The sequence below is a fragment of the Somniosus microcephalus genome, chromosome 2 (genome assembly GCF_052327205.1).
Source record: "Somniosus microcephalus isolate GS21.2 chromosome 2, FLI_Smic_1.0, whole genome shotgun sequence".
Lineage (NCBI taxonomy): Eukaryota > Metazoa > Chordata > Chondrichthyes > Squaliformes > Somniosidae > Somniosus > Somniosus microcephalus.
Genome location: NC_140988.1, coordinates 28,392,914 through 28,413,228, shown reverse-complemented (window position 1 = coordinate 28,413,228; position 20,315 = coordinate 28,392,914). Strand labels below are relative to the sequence as shown.

Sequence of the window (20,315 nt, the reverse complement as noted above, 5' to 3'; positions counted from 1 at the left end):
ATGAGATCTGAAATGTAACTGCAAAAGAGGGGGGGAAATGCTATTACACATCAGGGCTTGCCTCAGAATGAGAGATAATGAAGTCTTACAGTTGAATGGCTGACAGAAGATTGATACTTTGGCAAAAAAGATAATGTCGTATTTGTAAATATCAATGTAAGCCAATATTGAATTAGCATGTTTTAGCATCCACGCCATAAAAACAGGGTTGCACCAGCCTTGCTTATTCAAGTGCTAATCATATAACCAATGTTCCCTTTAATTTTTTTTGGCCCGCACGGTCACTGCGCATGTGTGTATTTTCAATTTAAAAGCCGGCTCTCCGGCTGTGCGGGACCTCCAGAATGCTGCGCATCCAGGCAGCTTACAGGGAACTTTGCATATAACCTACTCAGTTAGGTATTTTGTTTGTAGCTCATGTTTAAGTTGTGTATTTTTATGTTCAGTAGAATAGAGGCTATTCCATGTGGTTCCCTCCCTTTGTCACGTGAGCTATTTCATACCTCTCTTTAGAGACGAGTGGCTTGCATCTTGAAACTCCACACATGCACGTGGATCAAGTATAAATTCACAGGTCATCACAGCTGCTTTGAGATCTTTAAATACCAGCAAATCACAGAGCTTTTGACTCAAAGGTGACAGTGCTACCATTGAGCCATTGCTGACATCAAAACTATTGAAAAGTCCTGCTCCAATGGGATGCATGTATAATTTTAACGTTAACATTTTTATCAAGAGCCAGCAAACCTCTCCTGCTGCTGTTCATGGTAGGATGTGCTGTTTTGTAAGGACGAGAAATCTATACGACATAAAATAGGTTGTATGTGTGTCCCATTAAGGCTAGATGCTTCGGAGGAAGAGGTGGCTTTGGGTATTTCCAAAGCTTTCCACTACAAGGGGTTTTCTTCCCTCATGTCTGGGTCTGTTATAGATTAATGTAGATAGAGATGGATCACCATGGTTAGTCAACAACTCTATTATCATATCATGCGTCTACCAGGATGGTAAAAAGTGAACTAGGTGGACCTTGGTGTTTTTTCTTTGGTTCCTGACACCGACTGCGAATAAAATACCTGTTCACAATTGGTCATCTAAGGCACAAAGTTAAACCTGTACCAATTCAGTTCCATACAGTAGGCTGTAATACAACAGATGCTGCAAAGTCAACAGTAATACCGCAGTAATGGCCTGTCCTGTGGAGCTGAAACAATAAAAAAAATGGAATTGCTTTCTAGTCAGAAGCAGACGTAGATTTACTGGTCAGTCACTTATTTATTTGTACAGTCACAAGATACTTACATATGAGGGAGATCATTCAGCCCATCTTAATTCATCTATCCAGAAAGTCCCTACCATTTTCACATCTCAATATTTCTTAAACGAATATTTACTATTTTGTGTGGAAAAAAAAAAGACTTTGTGCTTGTTTTTTGATTCGCCACTGAACAAGTTTTATTTAGTAGTCAGGTGGACTTTAGTCCCCAATAGGCTTAACTTGAAGCCAGGGGGATGGAGTTTGGAAGAAGAACAGGACTTGAGCTTTCCTGTTGGGTACTCAGATACTAGGAGGAGTGTAGCCCCAATTCAACAGCTAAATAACAATGCCATGTGCATGAAAATATGAGGAATCTTTTCAATTCTCTGACCACGTAAGTGATGTCACACAGTGCATTTGATTTACTACGAACTAATTACCAATAAAATGAGAATTGGTCAGTTTTATCTTTGTTATTTATGTCGTCCCTTTTGTGATGTTCTACCATATTTCCGATCAGCTCCTGCCTCCTTCTATTGGTTAATTTAACCTTGCTGCCTCACCAGACTTTACTGCTTTTCTAAACAAGAACTTCTACGTTTTCCCTGGGTCTTGGTTCCACTCATTCGAGCGTTTGCTTTTTCTTCCATTCTCATTGCTGCTAACATGAGTCACAATAAAGACAACACATATTGTAACTGAATGGATGGAGAGTGGAAAAGGTGATGAATCACACCTGGAGAGAAAATTGCAAGATGGACCAAAAGAAATTAAAATATCAACACGTTTTCATTGTCTGTGAGTCTAGGTTTAAAATGATCAAATGGACAAGCTCATAATCATAATTTAATAGGACAAAGTCAGCATGGTTTTATGAAGGGGAAGTCATGTTTGACAAATTTGCTGGAGTTCTTTGAGGAAGTAACATATAGGGTGGATAAAGGGGAACCAGTGGATGTAGTGTATTTAGACTTCCAAAAGGCATTTGACAAGGTGCCACACAAAAGATTATTGCTTAAGATAAAAAAATCACGGGATTGGGGGTAATATTCTGGCATGGATAGAGGATTGGCTATCTAACAGAAGGCAGAGAGTTGGGATAAATGGTTCATTCTCAGACTGGCAATCAGTAACTAGTGGTGTTCCGCAGGGGTCAGTGCTGGGTCCCCAACTCTTTACAATCTATATTAACGATTTGGAGGAGGGGACCGAGTGTAACATATCAAAGTTTGCAGATGATACTAAGATGGGAGGGAAAGTAGTGAGTGAGGAGGACATAAAAAACCTGCAAGGGGACATAGACAGGCTAAGTAAGTGGGCAGAGATTTGGCAGATGGAATACAATACTGGAAAGTGTGAGGTTATGCACTTTGGCAGGAAAAATCGTAGAGCAAGTTTTTATCTTAATGGCAAGAAACTGGAAAGTACTGAAGTACAAAGGGATCTGGGGGTCCTGGTGCATGAAACTCAAAAGGTTAGTATGCAGGTGCAGCAAGTGATTAAGAAGGCCAATGGAATGTTGGCTTTCATTGCTAGGGGGATAGAATATAAAAATAGGGAGGTATTGCTTCAGTTGTACAAGGTATTGGTGAGACCGCACCTGGAATACTGCGTACAGTTTTGGTGTCCATACTTAAGAAAGGACATACTTGCTCTCGAGTCAGTACAAAGAAGGTTCACTCGGTTAATCCCGGGGATGAGGGGATGGACATATGAGGAGAGGTTGAGTAGATTGGGACTCTACTCATTGGAGTTCAGAAGAATGAGAGGCGATCTTATTGAAACATATAAGATTGTGAAGGGGTTGGATCGGGTGGATGCGGGGAAGATGTTCCCGATGATGGGTGAAACTAGAACAAGGGGGCATAGTCTTAGAATAAGGGGCTGCTCTTTCAAAACTGAGATGAGGAGGAACTACTTCACTCAGAGGGTGGTAGGTCCATGGAATATGCTGCCCCAAAAAGCTGTAGAAGCTACATCATTACATAAATTTAAAACAGAAATAGACAGTTTCCTAGAAGTAAAGGGAATTAAGGGTTATGGGGAGCAGGCAGGAATTTGGACATGAGTCTAGGTTCGGATCGGTCATGGCCCTGTGGGTAGCGGAGCGGGCCCAGGGGCCATGTAGCCTGATCCTGCTCCTATTTCGTGTGTCTAATTCTGTTAGATTCAGGAGATGGTTCTATGATAGTGGATTGGCGGTTAGGATCAGATCAGCCATGATCTTATTGAATGGCGGAGCAGGCTCGAGGGGCCGATTGGCCTACTCCTGCTCCTATTTCTTATGTTCTTATGTTATGTTCATCCTGGGATGAGGCTAGATAAGGGAGAAGGGAATAGAGGGTTATGCTGATCGAGTTAGATGAGGAAAGAAGGGAGGAGGCTCGTGTGGAGCATAAATGCCGGCATGGACTGGTTGGCCTGTTTTTGTACTGTATATGCTGTGTAATCCTATGTAATCCTAAATGTGTTAATCCCATTCTGAGTTGGTTTGCAATTCTGTGCTGTAATCAGTGACCACTGCATTCTTTAAAAAAAAATTCTGGTGCATGTATAACCTTGGAAGATTATAGACAACTAGGAGTGGAAAACTTCATAACCCAAATATTGGCATTTGACAATCTCTCTCACAGACTACAACATTTTCTGAAGCAATATTGTGTGCTGTGTTTATGTCAAAAAACATTAGTTTCTCCGTAGGAGTTAGCTGACAATTAATTAATTCCTCTCCAATGTTTCCATTGCTCCCTTCCCTTTCCCCTCTGCTTACTTCTTCCGACCCACTTCAAATCCTGTTCCTTGCATTGCTGTGGTGTTGCTGCTTGTACTTTGTATTTTGGAGACGGGGAGGGCTACGGAGTTTGGGCTATCCCAACATCCGCAGTGTCAGTGGAGCAAATTCATTAGTGCCGAGAATTTTGGGAGAGGGATGTGAAACAGTGGTGAGACACAGAAAGGTAGGAGCAAAGCTCGACACTGATGTAGGCTGGGGCAGCGGAGGAATTGGAAGCAAAACTGCCAGCAGAGCATATTTTCAGAAGCACAGCGATTGTTTGGGGGATCTTGGCGGTAGAGAGATGACAGCAGCTTGGGTCCCAGACGTAAAGATGGTGAAGAAATCTTGCTAACATAGAGGCTGTAGGGTGGGGGAGAAAATCCTCAGAATTATGAGCATGTACATACAGATAGACAATTGAGAGAGAGAATACTGAAGGAAGATACCACAGTCTAAACTAATATGGGTCAACTTTTTTTTAAATAGTAAAATATAATCTGCTTTAGGTTCTATTGTTAGTAACCAGTTAACACTTACTGTGACTACGCTCCCAATAGCATAAAGCATGGTGGAAAGTCAAAATAGTTAATGGCCTAAAATGTAGACAAAACCAGTTCTTGGGTTACAGATCGTTTGTTTCTCCAAGTGACCGGAGCCAGCATCACGGAATGAATATCACCGTATGGCATAGATTCCACATGTCAGCTCTCCATTTTACAAATGAAAATGAAATTTATAATTAGATTATATTACAAATGATATTTTGATCAGTCAGCTATTTGAGTTTTAAGTTTTGTGTCTGCAGAAGTGAATTTGAAGCAAAGCACCTTTAAGGTTGGGTGGGCATTATGAGGTGAAGCAACCTTTCCAACTATTATTTGATTTATTCCTTTCCATTATTGTGCGACAGTTTTATTAACAAATATAATCCCTCCTTCCCAACCAGAGCTGCCATTTCTGTGGTCTGAGGTGAATTGAGACACAGAAGTCTGGTATCTTGACTCCTTGCCTCAATATTCCTTTTAGGCATCCATCCTGACATTGTCTAGTAAAGTGTATCTTAGCTGTTAAGAGAGGCTGAGTACCTGACAGTTGTTTCAGAAACTTTGAGAAGAAAAAAACATTTGAGTTTGCTGTTTATATTTTAAAAAGTTAATCTCCACATTCAAGCTATTTAATACCAATAGTGTGGGGAGAAAATGTTAGTTTGGTGGGAGCTTTACCCATTGAGAAATGCTCAAAAACAGCATGTTGATGTCTCCTGTTGGGCCTCACTCTGGGGGACATGGAGTGAGGGCGGGAAGTGCTACAGTGGCAGGTTTAGTGCAGCCACTTCTGCCTTTTTTTTTATAAGGTTTACCAATACTTTGAGCTGACAGTTCTTTCTTACTTTCAGTTCTGGATTATGTGAATATGGCCCAGTAGCACTTCCGCAGTATTGGACTGGGGTGTCAGCCTAGACTTTTGTGTTCAAGTCTCTGGAGTGGGGCTTGTGACCTTCTGACTCGGAGGCGAGCGTGCTACCAACTGAGCCACAGCTAACAGAGCTAGTCCTACTCCCCTGCTCTTTCCCCATAGCCCTGCAAATTTTACCTTTTCAAGTATATGAAGAGTATATTTGAAAAGCTAAACTACTGAACACCTGGAGTTGTTTTACATAGAAACATAGAAGATAGGAGCAGGAGTAGGCCATTCGGCCCCTTGAGCCTGTTCCGCCATTCAATGCGATCATGGCTGATCATCCAAATTCAGTACCCTGTCCCTGCTTTCTCCCCATATCCCTTGATCCCTTTAGCCTTAAGAAATATATCTAACTCCTTCTTGAATATATTTAATGAATTGGCCTCAACTGCCTTGTGTGGTAGAGAGTTCCACAGGTTCACCACTCTCTGGGTAAAGAAATTCCTCCTCATCTCTGTCCTAAATGGCTTACCCCTTATCCTTAGACTGTGACCCCTGGTTCTGGACTCCCCCGCCATCAGGAACATCCTTCCAGCATCTAGTCTGTCTAGTCCTGTTAGAATTTTATAAGTTTCAATGAGATCCCCTCTCATTCTTCTAAACGCTATCGAATATAAGCCTAATCGACACAATCTCTCTTCATACGTCATTCCTGCCATCCCAGATATCAGTCTGGTGAATCTTTGCTGCACTCCCTCCATGGCAAGAACCTCCTTCCTCAGATAAGGCAACCAAAACTGCACACAATATTCAAGGTGTGGTCTCACCAAGGCCTTGTACAACTGCAGCAAGACATCCTTGTTTCTGTACTCGAACCCTCTCGCTACGAAGGCCAACATACCATTTGCCTTCTTAACCGCCTGCTGCACCTGCGTGCTTACCTTCAGCGACTGGTGCACAAGGACACCCAGGCCTCGTTGCACTTCCCCTTTTCCCAATCTATTGCCGTTCAGATAATAATCTGTCTTCCTGTTTTTGCCACAGAAGTGGATAACCTCGCATTTATCCACATTATATTGCATCTGCCATATCACCCTGTGATTCTTAGACCCAGGAAAAAAGGCAAAAATATAAAAATGAAACGCAGCTAATATTACGGAAGTAATTGCTGAACATCTGCTACATCCCTCAAAAAAATGAGTGAAGGGCAAGACGCGAAGTGTTTGTTAAAATAGCTTACAGTTGGTCGTATTCGCTACTGTAGCACATAGTGTCTGCTCAGCAGCCATTCCTGGCTCTCCACCCAGGGGCACAGTGAAACCAGGAGAATCAGGCGGTTCAGAGCGCTCGCTCTAAAGGAACCTGCACAGTTTTTTTCCCTATTTAAATGGAGGAAAACTTGGTGGGTTCCTTCACAGCCGTGTGCTTACCTGCCCGATTTTCGGCTATTTATCATGTTCAGGTGATCAGTGCGCCCAGGAAAATCTCCGCCTAAATTTGTCAAATTACTTCGCAAGTAAAGAAAAAGTAGATTTTAGGCAGTACAGGAAACTTTTTATCCGGCACGGACGGGACTGACGTGGTGCCGGTTCATCAAAAATTCCGGATAACTGAAAGCTATAGTAAAAGATACGGAGAGCTGACAGCTCCGTATAAAGCAACAAACCCTGTTGCTTAGCAACAAGTTCAGAACAATGGCCACAAGTTCTAAGCGTCTCTGTAGCTTAGCAACAGCTGCAGCAACACCCTTGCACAGCAACAGATGGAGGAATGCAAGTACAATATGAAGTAAAACCTGCTCCTGAATTTTGCCGGTTAACCGAGATTTCCGGTTATTTAGGTGCCGGTAAATCGAAAGTTTCTTGTACTGTGTTTATCATCCATTCTTACTAAAAAATAAAACCTCCCTCCGTAATCACTGTCTCAGATTGACACAGACTGTTTACAACCTTAGCATCTTATTCAACCCCAAGCTGAGCTACTGACCCCATATCTTCTCCACCACAAAGGCCGCCAGGTTCCACCTCTATTACATCACCCACCTCTGCCACTTCCTTATCCTCATCTGTTGCTGAAACCCTCAGCCATCCTCCAGTCACCTTCAGACTCAATTATTCCAAAGCTCTCCTGGCCTACCTCCCATCCTCCACTCTTTGTAAACTTCAGTTCATCCAAAACTCCTCTGCCCGTATCCTATTTTTAACCAAGTCCCACCTACCCCTCACTCCTGTTGTTGATGACCTACATTGGCTCCCAGTCCCCCTACGCCTTTAATTGAAAATCCACATCATCATGTTTAAATCCCTTCATGGCCTGGCTCCTCCCTGTCTCCATAATCTCCTACAGCTCTACAACACCATCCTCCTTCCCCAGACTCTGCATTCCTCCAACTCTGTCCTCATGCATCCTCCAACTCTGTTCACCCTAACATTGCCTCTTAACCTTCCTGTCCTCACATAAGACCGTCCTTAAAACTCAGCTGTTGGACCAAGCATTTGATCAAACTTCCTAATATCTCCTTCTTTGACTTGCCGCTCACTGCTGTCTGAATACGTCTCGGTGAAATGCCTTGGGATGCTTTTCTATGTTAACGACACTAAAAGCGAGCTGTATTAGACTTCTGTATGTTGGCTAAAAATCAGTTATGAAAGGTATTAAAGGGTTGCAGGATGGAAACACAATTAAATTAGCCAGACTGATATTTTTTGTATTTTACGAGAGAGAGTGGAATCCTAATATTTTCTGTTGAAGTCATATTTAAAGTAGGGTTCAATACCTGCTGTCATGTTGCACTGTTGCTTTGCCATTATTGGCCCTGAAATTGCAGTCGGCAACATAGCTAGGGAGTACGCCGTCGACCTCCGAACGAAATGCGCACTTACCTCGGGCTGGATTTTGTGAATGGAGGTGAATTGGAGGCGGGACTGCTGCTTGTCGTGTCAATGTCCCGCCTCCATCCTCGCCTGACCATTCAGAGGGATTTTCCCCTGATTGAGCTCGTTAAGCCCACCCTACAGGCTCCGCAAGCCAATTAGGGAAGAAGTCACTGACAGATCACGTCAACGTCAGACGTGCTCTCTGTCAAGACTTCTTGAAAGAAGAAATGACAGCGTTTGACAGCTCTGTGAAGCTGTCAAACACTGACATTCTCTTTAGTTTGATGAGCCTTTGAGGTGAGGACTCAACAAACATTGAAAATAAGTAAATTTCAGATGTCTGATGGATCGGAGGATCCATCAGCCATTACCTGAAATTGACAAGGTGGATGTCCGCTCTCCCGATCCAGCGCGGCTAAAGGCTATAGAAGGAAAAAAAGGTAAGTGACTTCAACAGAAAATGTTAGGATTCCACTCTCTTTCGTAAAATACAAAAAATATCAGTCTGGCTAATTTAATTGTGTTTCCATCCTGCAACCCTTTAATACCTTTCATAACTGAACACTCACCTTGCATACGTACCACTGCACACTTGCACCCATCACTCACCTCTACACCTTACTTCCAGGTGCCTCCAACCGCCGTAGACCTCCTCCACGTCTCCTCCAGCCCGGCGAGGTTCTCCGAGGTCGGGAAGCCTTCACCTGTGAAGGTAAAATGGCACTAATCCTTTTTCTGCCTGTTAACTACCTGTTAAAAGGATTAAAAGCCTTTCCCGCCTCCAGGAGACGGGACCCGAAGCTGCACATCTTCCCGCCTCCTGGCAAGTGGGCACAGAGGCGGGATGGGGACGGGTTTGCCATCCGCCCCCACTTTCTCCGATTTTACAGGCTGTCCCGCCTCCATGCCCGCCTCCTCGGGGCTTGGAAAATCCAGCCCCTCGTGCGAGGCCCCAAGGGAAAACTTGCTTTGAAACACTGCCGAGTTTTGCACAGCCTAGTGGCTCACGGATCCCAGGGGCGTGCCGTTGTGCATAAACGTAGCGGGAATCACGTGGGGCGATGCTCCTTTCACTAGCCAATCAGGAAACATAGAAAGCCCCTTGTATTACAACTTGTGAATTAAACAGTGTGATACTAAATATTTATTTGACAGGTGCAGTACTTGGCTTTAAAAAGCACAGGGAATACTTTGGAGTAAGTTCAGTTCGTTACTGGAAGACTCTGCAAGATTAAAAAAAAATTAAATCAATCTCATCCCTTAAACCGAGACTTTACAGCTGCCTGGTAAGTTCTTTTACCGGTTCGTTTTTAACCCTAGACACAAAAGGCATGAAGGGGCATGGGGAGAGATCGGGAATATGTTATTGAGATAGAGGATCAGCCATGATCATATTGAATGGCAGAGCAGGCTTGAAGGGCCGAATGGCCTACTCTTCCTATTTTTCTATGTTTCTAATTATTATGGCCCTGAAATTGCAATTATTTTCAACTCCCCTCCCCTTACACTGTGCAAACAAGCTCCTGCGCCTGTTTTCACCAGCCGTAAAATTTTCCAACGTAATTGATGCGCAGTTGGTGGGCAATTAGCCCAACTTTTCACCAGCAATAGGATTTGAAAGTCACAGCGGATCATCTTTCTATTTGGCAATTGACAGATTGCAAGTTCGGGATTTAGCGCGTGCATGCGGAAATCCCAAACTTGTGGTCATTTTCAAAGGCGGTAGCGACCGCAAATTCAGGGCCATTACCTTAAATTTTTGGCTGTTTGTTACCATGTTGTGTCTTAAATTTTCCTGAGTTAAATTCCGACCCATGGGGTTTCCGTCCGTACGGAACTCCTATAAGTATGAATTGGGATTCCCTTTTATTGGTTGGGCTGGCCCACGTGATCCCAGGGGCTGGTATACGTGGGCCTCTGCCCGCACGGACCTGGAGAGGCCCAGGATCGCAAGTCTCCATACCTCCCGGGCCACCAGGTAAGTGCGTAAATTATTACAGGTCGGAGCCTCCGATCGTAAATTTTGGGGAAATAAGAATGCTTTTCCCTAATGGCACATTGGTCAGACAGGATGTTGCTGAAGCACAGGCCAACCAGCATTCATATGTATGTATGTGTGTGCGAGTGCGTGACTCTATGTGGTGTATGATTATAAACCAATATATGAGAGGAAAATGTTGTAACACCTGAACAAGCGGGACAGAAGAAACTAACTAGAAGTACAAGATGACAAGATCTCGGTGATGGATTGGCTAATTTCCCTGAAATCAGGAGCTTGATGCTGCCTTTTAAAAGTTGGAAAGATTACCTAAGTATTACCTCTCAACCCAGTTCGGTAATATAAAGAGGGTACAATCCAGATGGCTTCAGATAAATTGCCATTCAGTGATATGCAAAATACCTCTTTACAGCTCAGTATGCATATTACCACTAAAAGTGCTTTAATGCTTTTAGGTTTGATTGTGTAGTCTCTGGTTTTCTAGCACTTTATACATAAATATATTCTATAGAGTAAGTAAAATGGTGTTCAAAGGCAGCAGTTGTCATTTACTGGGCTGTAACCATCATGTGCCTTCATGAGATCATTAGCAGCCTTTTGTCACTTCATGCCGACACTTCTCTGACACAGAGTTAGCCCCAGATGTATGAGGACTGTTAAGTACATTAAATGCAAATTGTTTGGCACCTGAAGTTCTCGTTTTAATCATTGGCTTTAGCGTCAGTTGCATTGTTAACACCTTGTTCTCACCAAATATAACAGAAGCTGCAGCCGTGCTACTTACAACAATATTGCACCCGCCGTTCTGTAGTTTCCTAAAAGACGGACACAAACGGGGTACTTTTCTTGCCTGAAATAATGCTAGCCTAGAAAGAGCGGACCAACAATCCCACCCCTGAAAATCTGTTCTGAATTAGGCCTTGTCATGTGAAAATAAGAAGTTAAACTGAAGGTGCAGCAGGACAAGAAACATAAACATAGAAACATAGAAGATAGGAGCAGGAGTAGGCCATTCGGCCCCTCGAGCCTGCTCCGCCATTCAATGCGATCATGGCTGATCATCCAAATTCAGTACCCTGTCCCTGCTTTCTCCCCACACCCCTTGATCCCTTTAGCCTTAAGAAATATATCCAACTCCTTCGTGAATATATTTAATGAATTGGCCTCTACTGCCTTCTGTGGTAGAGAATTCCACAGGTTCACCACTCTCTGGGTGAAGAAATTCCTCCTCATTTCTGTCCTAAATGGCCTACCCCTTATCCTTAGACTGTGACCCCTGTGACTCCCCGCCCATCGGGAACATCCTTCCTGCATCTAGTCTGTCCAGTCCTGTCAGAATTTTATAAGTTTCAATGAGATCCCCTCTCATTCTTCTAAACTCCAGCGAGTATAAGCCCAATCGACCCAATCTCTCCTCATACGCCATTCCTGCCATCCCAGTATCAGCCTGGTGAATCTTCGCTGAACTCCTTCCATGGCAAGAACATCCTTCCTCAGATAAGGCGACCAAAACTGCACACAGTACTCAAGATGTGGTCTCACCAAGGCCCTGTACAACTGCAGCAAGACATCCTTGTTCCTGTACTCAAACCCTCTCGCTATGAAGGCCAACATACCATTTGCCTTCTTAACCGCCTGCTGCACCTGCATGCTTACCTTCAGCGACTGGTGCACAAGGACATCCAGGTCTCGTTGCACTTCCCCTTCTCCCAATCTATTGCCATTCAGATAATAATCTGCCTTCCTGTTTTTGCCACCAAAGTGGATAACCTCGCATTTATCCACATTATATTGCATTTGCCATGCTTCTGCCCAATCACCCAACCTGTCCAAATCATCCTGGAGTTTCTTGGTATCCTCCTCACAGCACACACGCCCGCCCAGCTTTGTGTCGTCTGCAAATTTGGAGATATTACATCTAGTTCCCTTGTCTAGATCATTAATATATATTGTGAATAGCTGGGGTCCAAGGGCCGATCCCTGCGGTACCCCACTAGTCACTGCCTGCCACTCGGAAAAAGACCCGTTTATTCCAACTCTTTGCTTTCTGTCTGCCAACCAGTTCTCTATCCAAGTCAATACCTTGCCCCCAATCCCATGTGCCTTAACTTTACACGCTAATCTCTTATGCGGGACCTTATCGAAAGCCTTCTGAAAGTCCAAATACACCACATCCACTGGTTCTCCCTTATCTATTTTACCAGTTACATCCTCAAAAAATTCCAGTAGATTAGTCAAGCACGATTTACCTTTTGTAAATCCATGTTGACTTTGAAGATGCCATACCTTACGCTGCCGCTTTACCTCTCAAAGATTATTTAAAAAACTTTAAATACACAAACGCTCAGTTTGTGGATTTTGAAATGACTAACGTGGGATTGGAATGCTGATGGTATGATATTCTGTTTTCAGGGGAGATTGTTGACTGTCCAAGGGAGATAGCTTGGGGTGGAATTTCCACACAGGTTCTCTCGACCTCCTGCCATAAGGTCAGCAGAAGATTGGTGCAAAGCATTAATTGACATTAATAAACTTGCAGAATGGGCATATAATTAGCAAATGATCAAGGTCAGGGAATGCGGAGTCGGGGGACAAGTAGCAGAATTGTTAGCTAGCTGGCTTCAAGACAAAGCAGAGAGCAGGGGTAAAAGGTAGCTATTCACAGTGGCAGAAGGTGGGTAGTGGTGTTCCACAAGGATCCCTGCTTGGACCACTGTTGTTCAAAATTTATATTAACGATTTAGATTTTGGAACCAAATACACAATTTCTAAATTTGCGGATGAAACCAAATTGGGGCGGGGGGGGGGGGGAATAGTCAATACTGAGGAGGACTGCAACAAATTACAGAAGGACATTAATAAACTTGCAAAATGGGCATATAATTAGCAAATGAAATTCAACACAGATAAATGTGAGGTATTATATTTTGGTAGGAAGAATAGGGCGATCACTTATTACTTGGAGGGTGGAAGTCTAGGTGGGGTAGAGGAACAAAGGGATCTCGGAGTACAAATACACAAATCACTAAAAGTTGCGCCACAGGTTAGCAAGGCCATAAAAAAAGCAAACCAAGCACTAGGGTTTATTTCTAGAGGGATAGAATTGAAAAGTAGTGAAGTTATGCTAAACTTGTATCGAACCTTGGTTAGACCACACTTGGAGTACTACGTACAGTTCTGGTCGCCATATTATAATAAGGATATAGAGGCACAGGAGAGGGTACAGAGAAGATTTACAAGGATGATACCAGAAATGTGAGGGTATACATATCAGGAAAGGTTGAACAGACTGGGTCTCTTTTCTCTTGAAAAGAGAAGGCTGAGGGGTGACCTAATAGAAGTCTTTTAAATTATGAAAGGTTTTGATAGAGTGGATACAGAGAGAACGTTTCCTCTTGTGGGGAAGAGCATAACTAGAGGCCATCAATATAAGATAGTCACCAAGAAATCCAGTAGGGAATTCAGAAGAAACTTCTTTACCCAAAGAGCGGTGAGAATGTGAAACTCGCTACCACAGGGAGTGGTTGAAGCGAATAGTATGGATGCATTTAAGATGAGGCTAGACAAGCATATGTGGGAGAAGGGAATTGATGGTTATACTGATAGATTTAGATGAGGAAAGACAGGAGGAGGCTCGAGTGGAGCATAAACGCTGGCATGGACTGGATTGGGCCGAATGGCCTGTTTCTGTGCTGTATATTCTATAGATTCTATGTAAAGCCAGGAGGAGCGGCGTAAACCCAGGAGAAAGGACGTAAATCCAGGAGAAATGGAGGAAACCCCAGAGAAACAGAGGGATATAGACAGGTTAAGTGAGTGGGCAATAAGGCGGCAGATGGACTATAATGTGGGGAAATGTGATGTTATTCACTTTGGTCGGAAGAATAGAAAAACAGAATATTTTTTAAATGGTGAGAAACTATTAAATGTTGGTGTTCAGAGATTTAGATGTCCTTGTACAGGAAACACAGAGTTAGCATTGCAGGTACAGCAAGCAATTAGGAAGGCAAATGGCATGTTGGCCTTTGTTGCACGGTGGGTGGAGTATAAGAGTAAGGAAGTTTTACTACAATTGTGCAGGACTTTGGTGTGACCACACCTGGAGTGCTGTGCACAGTTTTGGCCTCCTTATCTGAGAAAGGACATACACGCCTTAGAGGCGGTGCAACGAAGGTTCACTAGATTGATCCCAGGGATGAGAGGATTGTCCTATGAGGAGAGATTGAGTAGATTGGGCTTATACTCTCTGGAGTTTAGAAGAATGAGAGGTGATCTCATTGAAACATATACGATTCTGAGGGGGATTGACAGGATAGATGCTGAGAGGTTGTTTCCCCTAGCTGGAGAGTCTCAGGATAAGAGGTCGGCCATTTAAGACTGAGATGAGGAGGAATTTCTTCACACAGAGGATTGTGCATCTTTGGAGTTCTCTAACTGAAAAGGCTGTGGATGCTGAGTCGTTGAGTATATTCAAGGCTGAGATAGATAGATTTTTAGACTCCAGGGGAATCAAGGGAAATGGGGATCAGGCGGGAAAGTGGAGTTAAGGTTGAAGATCAGCCATGATCTTATTGAATGGCGGAACAGGCCCGAAGGGCAGTATGGCCTACTCCTGCTCCTAATTCTTATCTTATGTTCTTATGTTCTTAAACTCCGGAAAAACGATGGCTGCGCTTTTTTAAATAGATGCGGGTTGGGAGCGGGTCAGGTGGTTTCCGGCTTCCAGTCCCGCCCCCAACTACATCCGGCCTACGGACCTGATTTTACGTCGGTTGGCCTTGTTTAGCCTGCCCTGCGGTCTTGCCGGCCAATTAAGAGGAAGCCGGTCAGATGATGTCATTTGATGACGTGTCATCTGCTGGTTTTCTTAAAGGGACCACGCACAATTTTTCTTTGACAGCTCATTTCTCAGTGTTTGACAGTATTGAGGTGCTGCAAACACTGACAATCATTGTAGAAAGGTGAGCTCTTGCATCCAGGCTCTCCAATGACTCCCTCCATAGGCTGGAACAGATGGCAGCTGCAGGTGAGGTTACAGAAGCAATCTGTCACTAGTGAGAGAGGTTCTCCCAATGAGGTGGGACTAGACATCGATTTTAAAACTTTTTACCTACAGAAAATTGTAAAAGCATTAAAAATTATTTTCCCAACATTCCCTTACCTCTGAAACTCACCAGTGCACCATTGGATCCTTCACCCCACTTCTGTCATCAATGCAGAAACACTACAGCAGACTCACAGCACGCCACACTTACCTGGCGTGGTGTCCGGACATCAGGGAGCCCGAGGCAGAAGCAGCAAAATTGAAAAGAGCCTGTTAACTACTATCAAGTACCTGTTAACAGGCAGGCAAGTGGCTTTAATCCTCTTCCCGCCGCTAGGTGTCGGGCCCATGCGCAAATCGGGGACCCGACACTTGAGAAAATTGTTTGGAGGCAGGTTGACAGCAGGATCGAAACCCGCCATCAATCAAAACGATTTTGACCCTTGACCCGCCTCCAAACCTGCCCTCTCAGTGCCGATAGAATCGCGGCCGGTGCATGCAGCCATTTACATTGTTGGTTTCCGCCGATCTTCCACTGTAGCTACGGTTAGAGATTGAGAAGCACTTCCATGGAAATTCTACCCTCTTTTCCTTTAAAAACAATACGTTGAAACAATGTAATTTTTTTAACCATGAATTATTCAGGCGGCACGGTGGTAAAACATATCGTGAGTGAGTGGCATAAGGGAAATTGGAAGGAGGTTTGGAAAGGAAGAAGATTAAATAATAGACCGTATTTCTCCAGGGCTTTGTGCTGAAGCTTCACTGGCGGATCGGGAGAATCCCCTGCGGAAAATCCAGGCGCATATGTTTGCCTAGCTTCACCTTTTGAAATTCCGGCTGTGTTTCACTGTTTAGCAGAGAAAGGTTCAGATTTAAATGTTGATACAAAAAGGAGGGTGCTCCACTCGAGAGGAAACAGCGGTGTCATCATACAATGGTACTAGGGGGCAATTTGTCATGGTATTCGGGAAGCATTTTGAAAAGCTGGATGATATCTGTGTCTCATCCTTTCAAATCAGTTCAGTTACACAAAACACATGGTAGGAACAAACCTTGAGAACATGGGATTGCAAAAACCAAATGACTGGTTTTATAAAGCAAAATGAAGGCTACACTGTGTGGCTTGGCATTTGTTCAGAGCACTGTTCACACTAAATATTTTAAAAGCTGGTTTTTGCTTTGTTTGAGAAATTTGCCAGTCTCTGTGTTCCTTATGCATTTTTCATCTGTGTCAAGGGAGCTACTATTTGCCACGTATACAGCCACACTCCTTATTGTAGTTCTGTCCAATATAGTATTCGTGGAATACTCTAATGGTGGCACTTTTTAATCCCATCCATCAAAGTACAACTTTCTTATCGCTATAGAGACTGTGTGGAAAAGGAAGTCATTAGCACTGGCACCTCAATCAACATCAACTGAATGTGAATTTTGTTTTAAAAAGCCCGCACAAGGATCGGCAGTTTTACTTTCAGAAAGTGATGTGACAGTGCAGCATTGATAATCGCAGTTATATTTTAGTTATATGAAGATATAGGAGGATATATTTCATAGTGTTATTCAATTGCAGGGCAGAGAAAAAGAGATGGAGATCTGTTACGTCAGGTTTTTGTCCCCATTGTGATGCCCAATGTTTTCCAGTGAAGCGTTACTGGGCCTACACCTGTCATTGGTGGAGGCTCTGTGTGGTTATTTGAATGATAGGAGGGGACTAACTTGACAGTCAGTGCACTTAAAGACCCCAGCGCAGGGGACTTATCTATTGTAGGTGATGGAGGGGCTTTGGGGCATCAGGAGGTGAGCCACTTGCTGCAGAATACCCAGCCTTTGACCTGCTCTAGTAGCAGGCCACATATATGTGGTTGGTCCAGTTGAGTTTCTGGTCAATGGTGACCCCCAGGATGTTGATGGCGGGGGTTTCGGCGATGGTAATGCCATTGAATGTCAAGGGGAGGTGGTTAGACTTTCATTGGAGATGGGCATTGGCTCGCACTTGTGTGTCGCGAATATTACTTGCCACTTATCAATTCAAGTCTGAATGTTGTCCAGGTCTTGCTGCATGTGGGCACGGACTGCCGCATTGTCTGAGGAATTGTGAATGGAGCTCAACATGTGCCATCATCAGCGAACATCCCCACTTCTGACCTTATGATGGAGGGAAGGTCATTGTTCTAGTTAAGCCTAGGACACTGCCCTGCAGAACCTCTGCAGCGATGCACTAGGGCTGAGATGATGTGACGTACTGTATGTGATGATCTGTAATGAATTACAAGGTTGATTTTTCTTTTCCCTTTGTTTTGAATGTATTCACTCCAGGTTCCAAAGGATGGAGCTGATGATGGGAGGATATTCCATAGACTGTGAGACTTTGACAGTTAGGAATTATTGATTCCACCTTCACCGTGTACAGAAGAACTGCTGAACAAACATGTCAAAGAAAGGACGCGGCAAGGGCGAAAAGCCCGAGGCACTAATAGACGCATTGCAAGCTGCCAATGAGGAACTCCGGGCTAAGCTGACCGATATTCAAATAGAGCTTCAGCAGGAAAAAAGCAAGGTAGGTACGGTGATCAATACTGAATAGTCTTAGAGGGCACATTATATTGCACACTGCAACATGGGTAGAACAGCTGATGTTCTAAGACAGAAATATGTTGAAGAGGTTGAGATGATGCCGTAAACTTTGAGAACAGTTTATTAATGTCACCTCAACTCTGCCAGTCCAGGTTATATTACTCTGTCGGAATGTCTAGTTCCTATCCAAAAGACTGAGGTCCACTCAGGCGATCAAATAAATGAGGTTTAATGAAAACCAACAGAGTTTAACGGATAACTACAGGAGAACATCGAATATAGGTCTAGTCAGTTCGGAGGCTCCACGAGGACTGCTCGGGCGGTCCCGTGGCTGACGTCATCACGTTTTTCCCGCCGGTGGGGGATCATGTGATGAACGGCGTGACATCATCACGTTTGCCCGCGCTATTAAAGTGATCGCGCTCTGTACATGTAAACAGTGAAAACAAAGATACAGACTCAGGCTGTAGCCAACATATTATTAAAGGGAATTATATACAATTGATTGGAGTCCCTTAGTGGCTCGGCCACAACTCTTTATAATACGTACGGATTTAAGAAATCCTTGCCTTTCGTAGTATATTTAGTCGAGGCTAAGTTCTAATTATTTTTAATTGAGAAAGTATCATTGTTTAAATCAGTAAAAAATCCCTTCCATCTCTCCCTTAGTGACCACATACATATCATGAGGGAAAACAACAGCTTTTTCTGCTTGCAAGAGTTAGTAAGCTGGAGGATGGGCTCAGCGTGTGGTAGCTCGAACATTCCTGCTAGCGCTGAGCCACCACACTGGCCGAGGCAGATCCAATCCCATCTCGCCTCCTCGCCGCATTACCCAGATACCTAGCATCGGCTCAGAGGAACATCAGTGGAGATCCAAGTACTGGTGGTGCTGGTTTGAGGTGGACCAGACGGCATGAAGCAGAATCTAGGGCCGCGACTTCGCCAGCCGTGGTGAGTCCGGTGCGGCCGGAGTAGGCAGCGGCCTCAAACCCCGCTCCCATCTTCATCTCGCCTCCTCCAAGTGATTTTCCTCTGATTGGGCTTGTTAAGCCCGCCCTGCGAAGTTCCCGGTCAATTAAAAGGAAGCGGGTTTGATGATGTCATCTGATGATGCGTCATAGAAACATAAAAACATAGACGATAGGAGCAGGAGTAGGCCATTCGGCCCCTCGAGCCTGCTCCGCCATTCAGTGCGATCATGGCTGATCATCCAAATTCAGTACCCTGTCCCTGCTTTCTCCCCATATCCCTTGACCCCCTTAGCCTTAAGAAATATATCTAACTCCTTCTTGAATATATCTAATGAATTGGCCTCAACTGTCTTCTGTGGTAGAGAATTCCACAGGTTCACCACTCTCTGGGTGAAGAAATTCCTCCTCATCTCTGTCCTAAATGGCTTACCCCTTATCCTTAGACTGTGACTCCTGGTTCTGGACTCCTCCGCCATCAGGAACAGCCTTCCTGCATCTAGTCTGTCTAGTCTTGTTAGAATTTTATAAGTTTCAATGAGATCCCCTCTCATTCTTCTAAACTCTAGCGAATATAACCCTAATCGACCCAATCTCTCTTCATACGTCATTCCTGCCATCCCAGGTATCAGTCTGGTGAATCTTCGCTGAACTCCTTCCATGGCAAGAACATCCTTCCTCAGATAAGGCGACCAAAACTGCACACATCATCAGTCGGTTTCCTTAAAGGGGCCATGTCCACATTCATTTTGACAGTTTTGCTGTCAGTGTTTTACAGCATTGAGGTGCTGCAAACACTGACAAGCACTGCACAAAGGTACACGGCTGCACCCAGGCTCCCCCATGACTCCCTCCATATGCTTATGGAGGGAGTCACAGCACGCAGGGAGGTCCTCTTCCCTTCCAATGGGTGGAAGAGACCTCCCCAGGACACCAATGCAGCCTGGTTACACATTGCACAGGAGGGTACAAGCAGGGATGTCATCAGGAGGACCAGGCTGCAGAGGCGCAAATGTTTCAATGATCTCAGTAGATCACGAAACCTTACTGCAAAGCCACACTCAACCTCATCCTGCTGTGCCACTCATCACATCCCCATCACTCTGCCTTCCCGACCCTGATCCTGCACATCCTTACTCACACCGACTTACCTTGCACCTCCACCCATCCTTCTCTATCTACATTATCACATCCCCATCTCAATAGCCACCCCTCACACTCACCCTCACCCTTGTCCAATCATTCAAAGTAACAACTCACAAAGGTAGGCACTTGTGTGCTTTAGCCAATGTTCATGTAAAGTTTCTGTTAATTTGTTATCAAACATTGAAATCCTTATTTTCACCACTTTGCCTTCTTGGACAGATTTGTGTGCACCTTTGGAAGTTTTTTAGTGAGTTCCAGTGAACGGTGAGA

The 20,315-nt window shown here is 44.2% G+C and overlaps 1 protein-coding gene across 5 annotated transcripts in view; it reads left to right on the top strand.

Moving 5' to 3' along the window:
• Positions 1–20,315, top strand: part of LOC147122628 (janus kinase and microtubule-interacting protein 1-like) — a 546,134-nt gene that overhangs the window by 219,892 nt on the left and 305,927 nt on the right. For 4 of the 5 annotated variants that reach the window (XM_086007999.1, XM_086008029.1, XM_086008019.1 and 1 more), the window contains one exon: positions 17,671–17,911. In XM_086007999.1, the coding sequence (XP_085864125.1) occupies positions 17,783–17,911 (129 nt within the window). In that variant the 5' untranslated portion in view covers positions 17,671–17,782. Of the gene's footprint in view, positions 1–8,871; positions 9,021–17,670; positions 17,912–20,315 lie in introns of those variants that run through there. The other variant, XM_086008009.1, reaches the window with a different exon arrangement.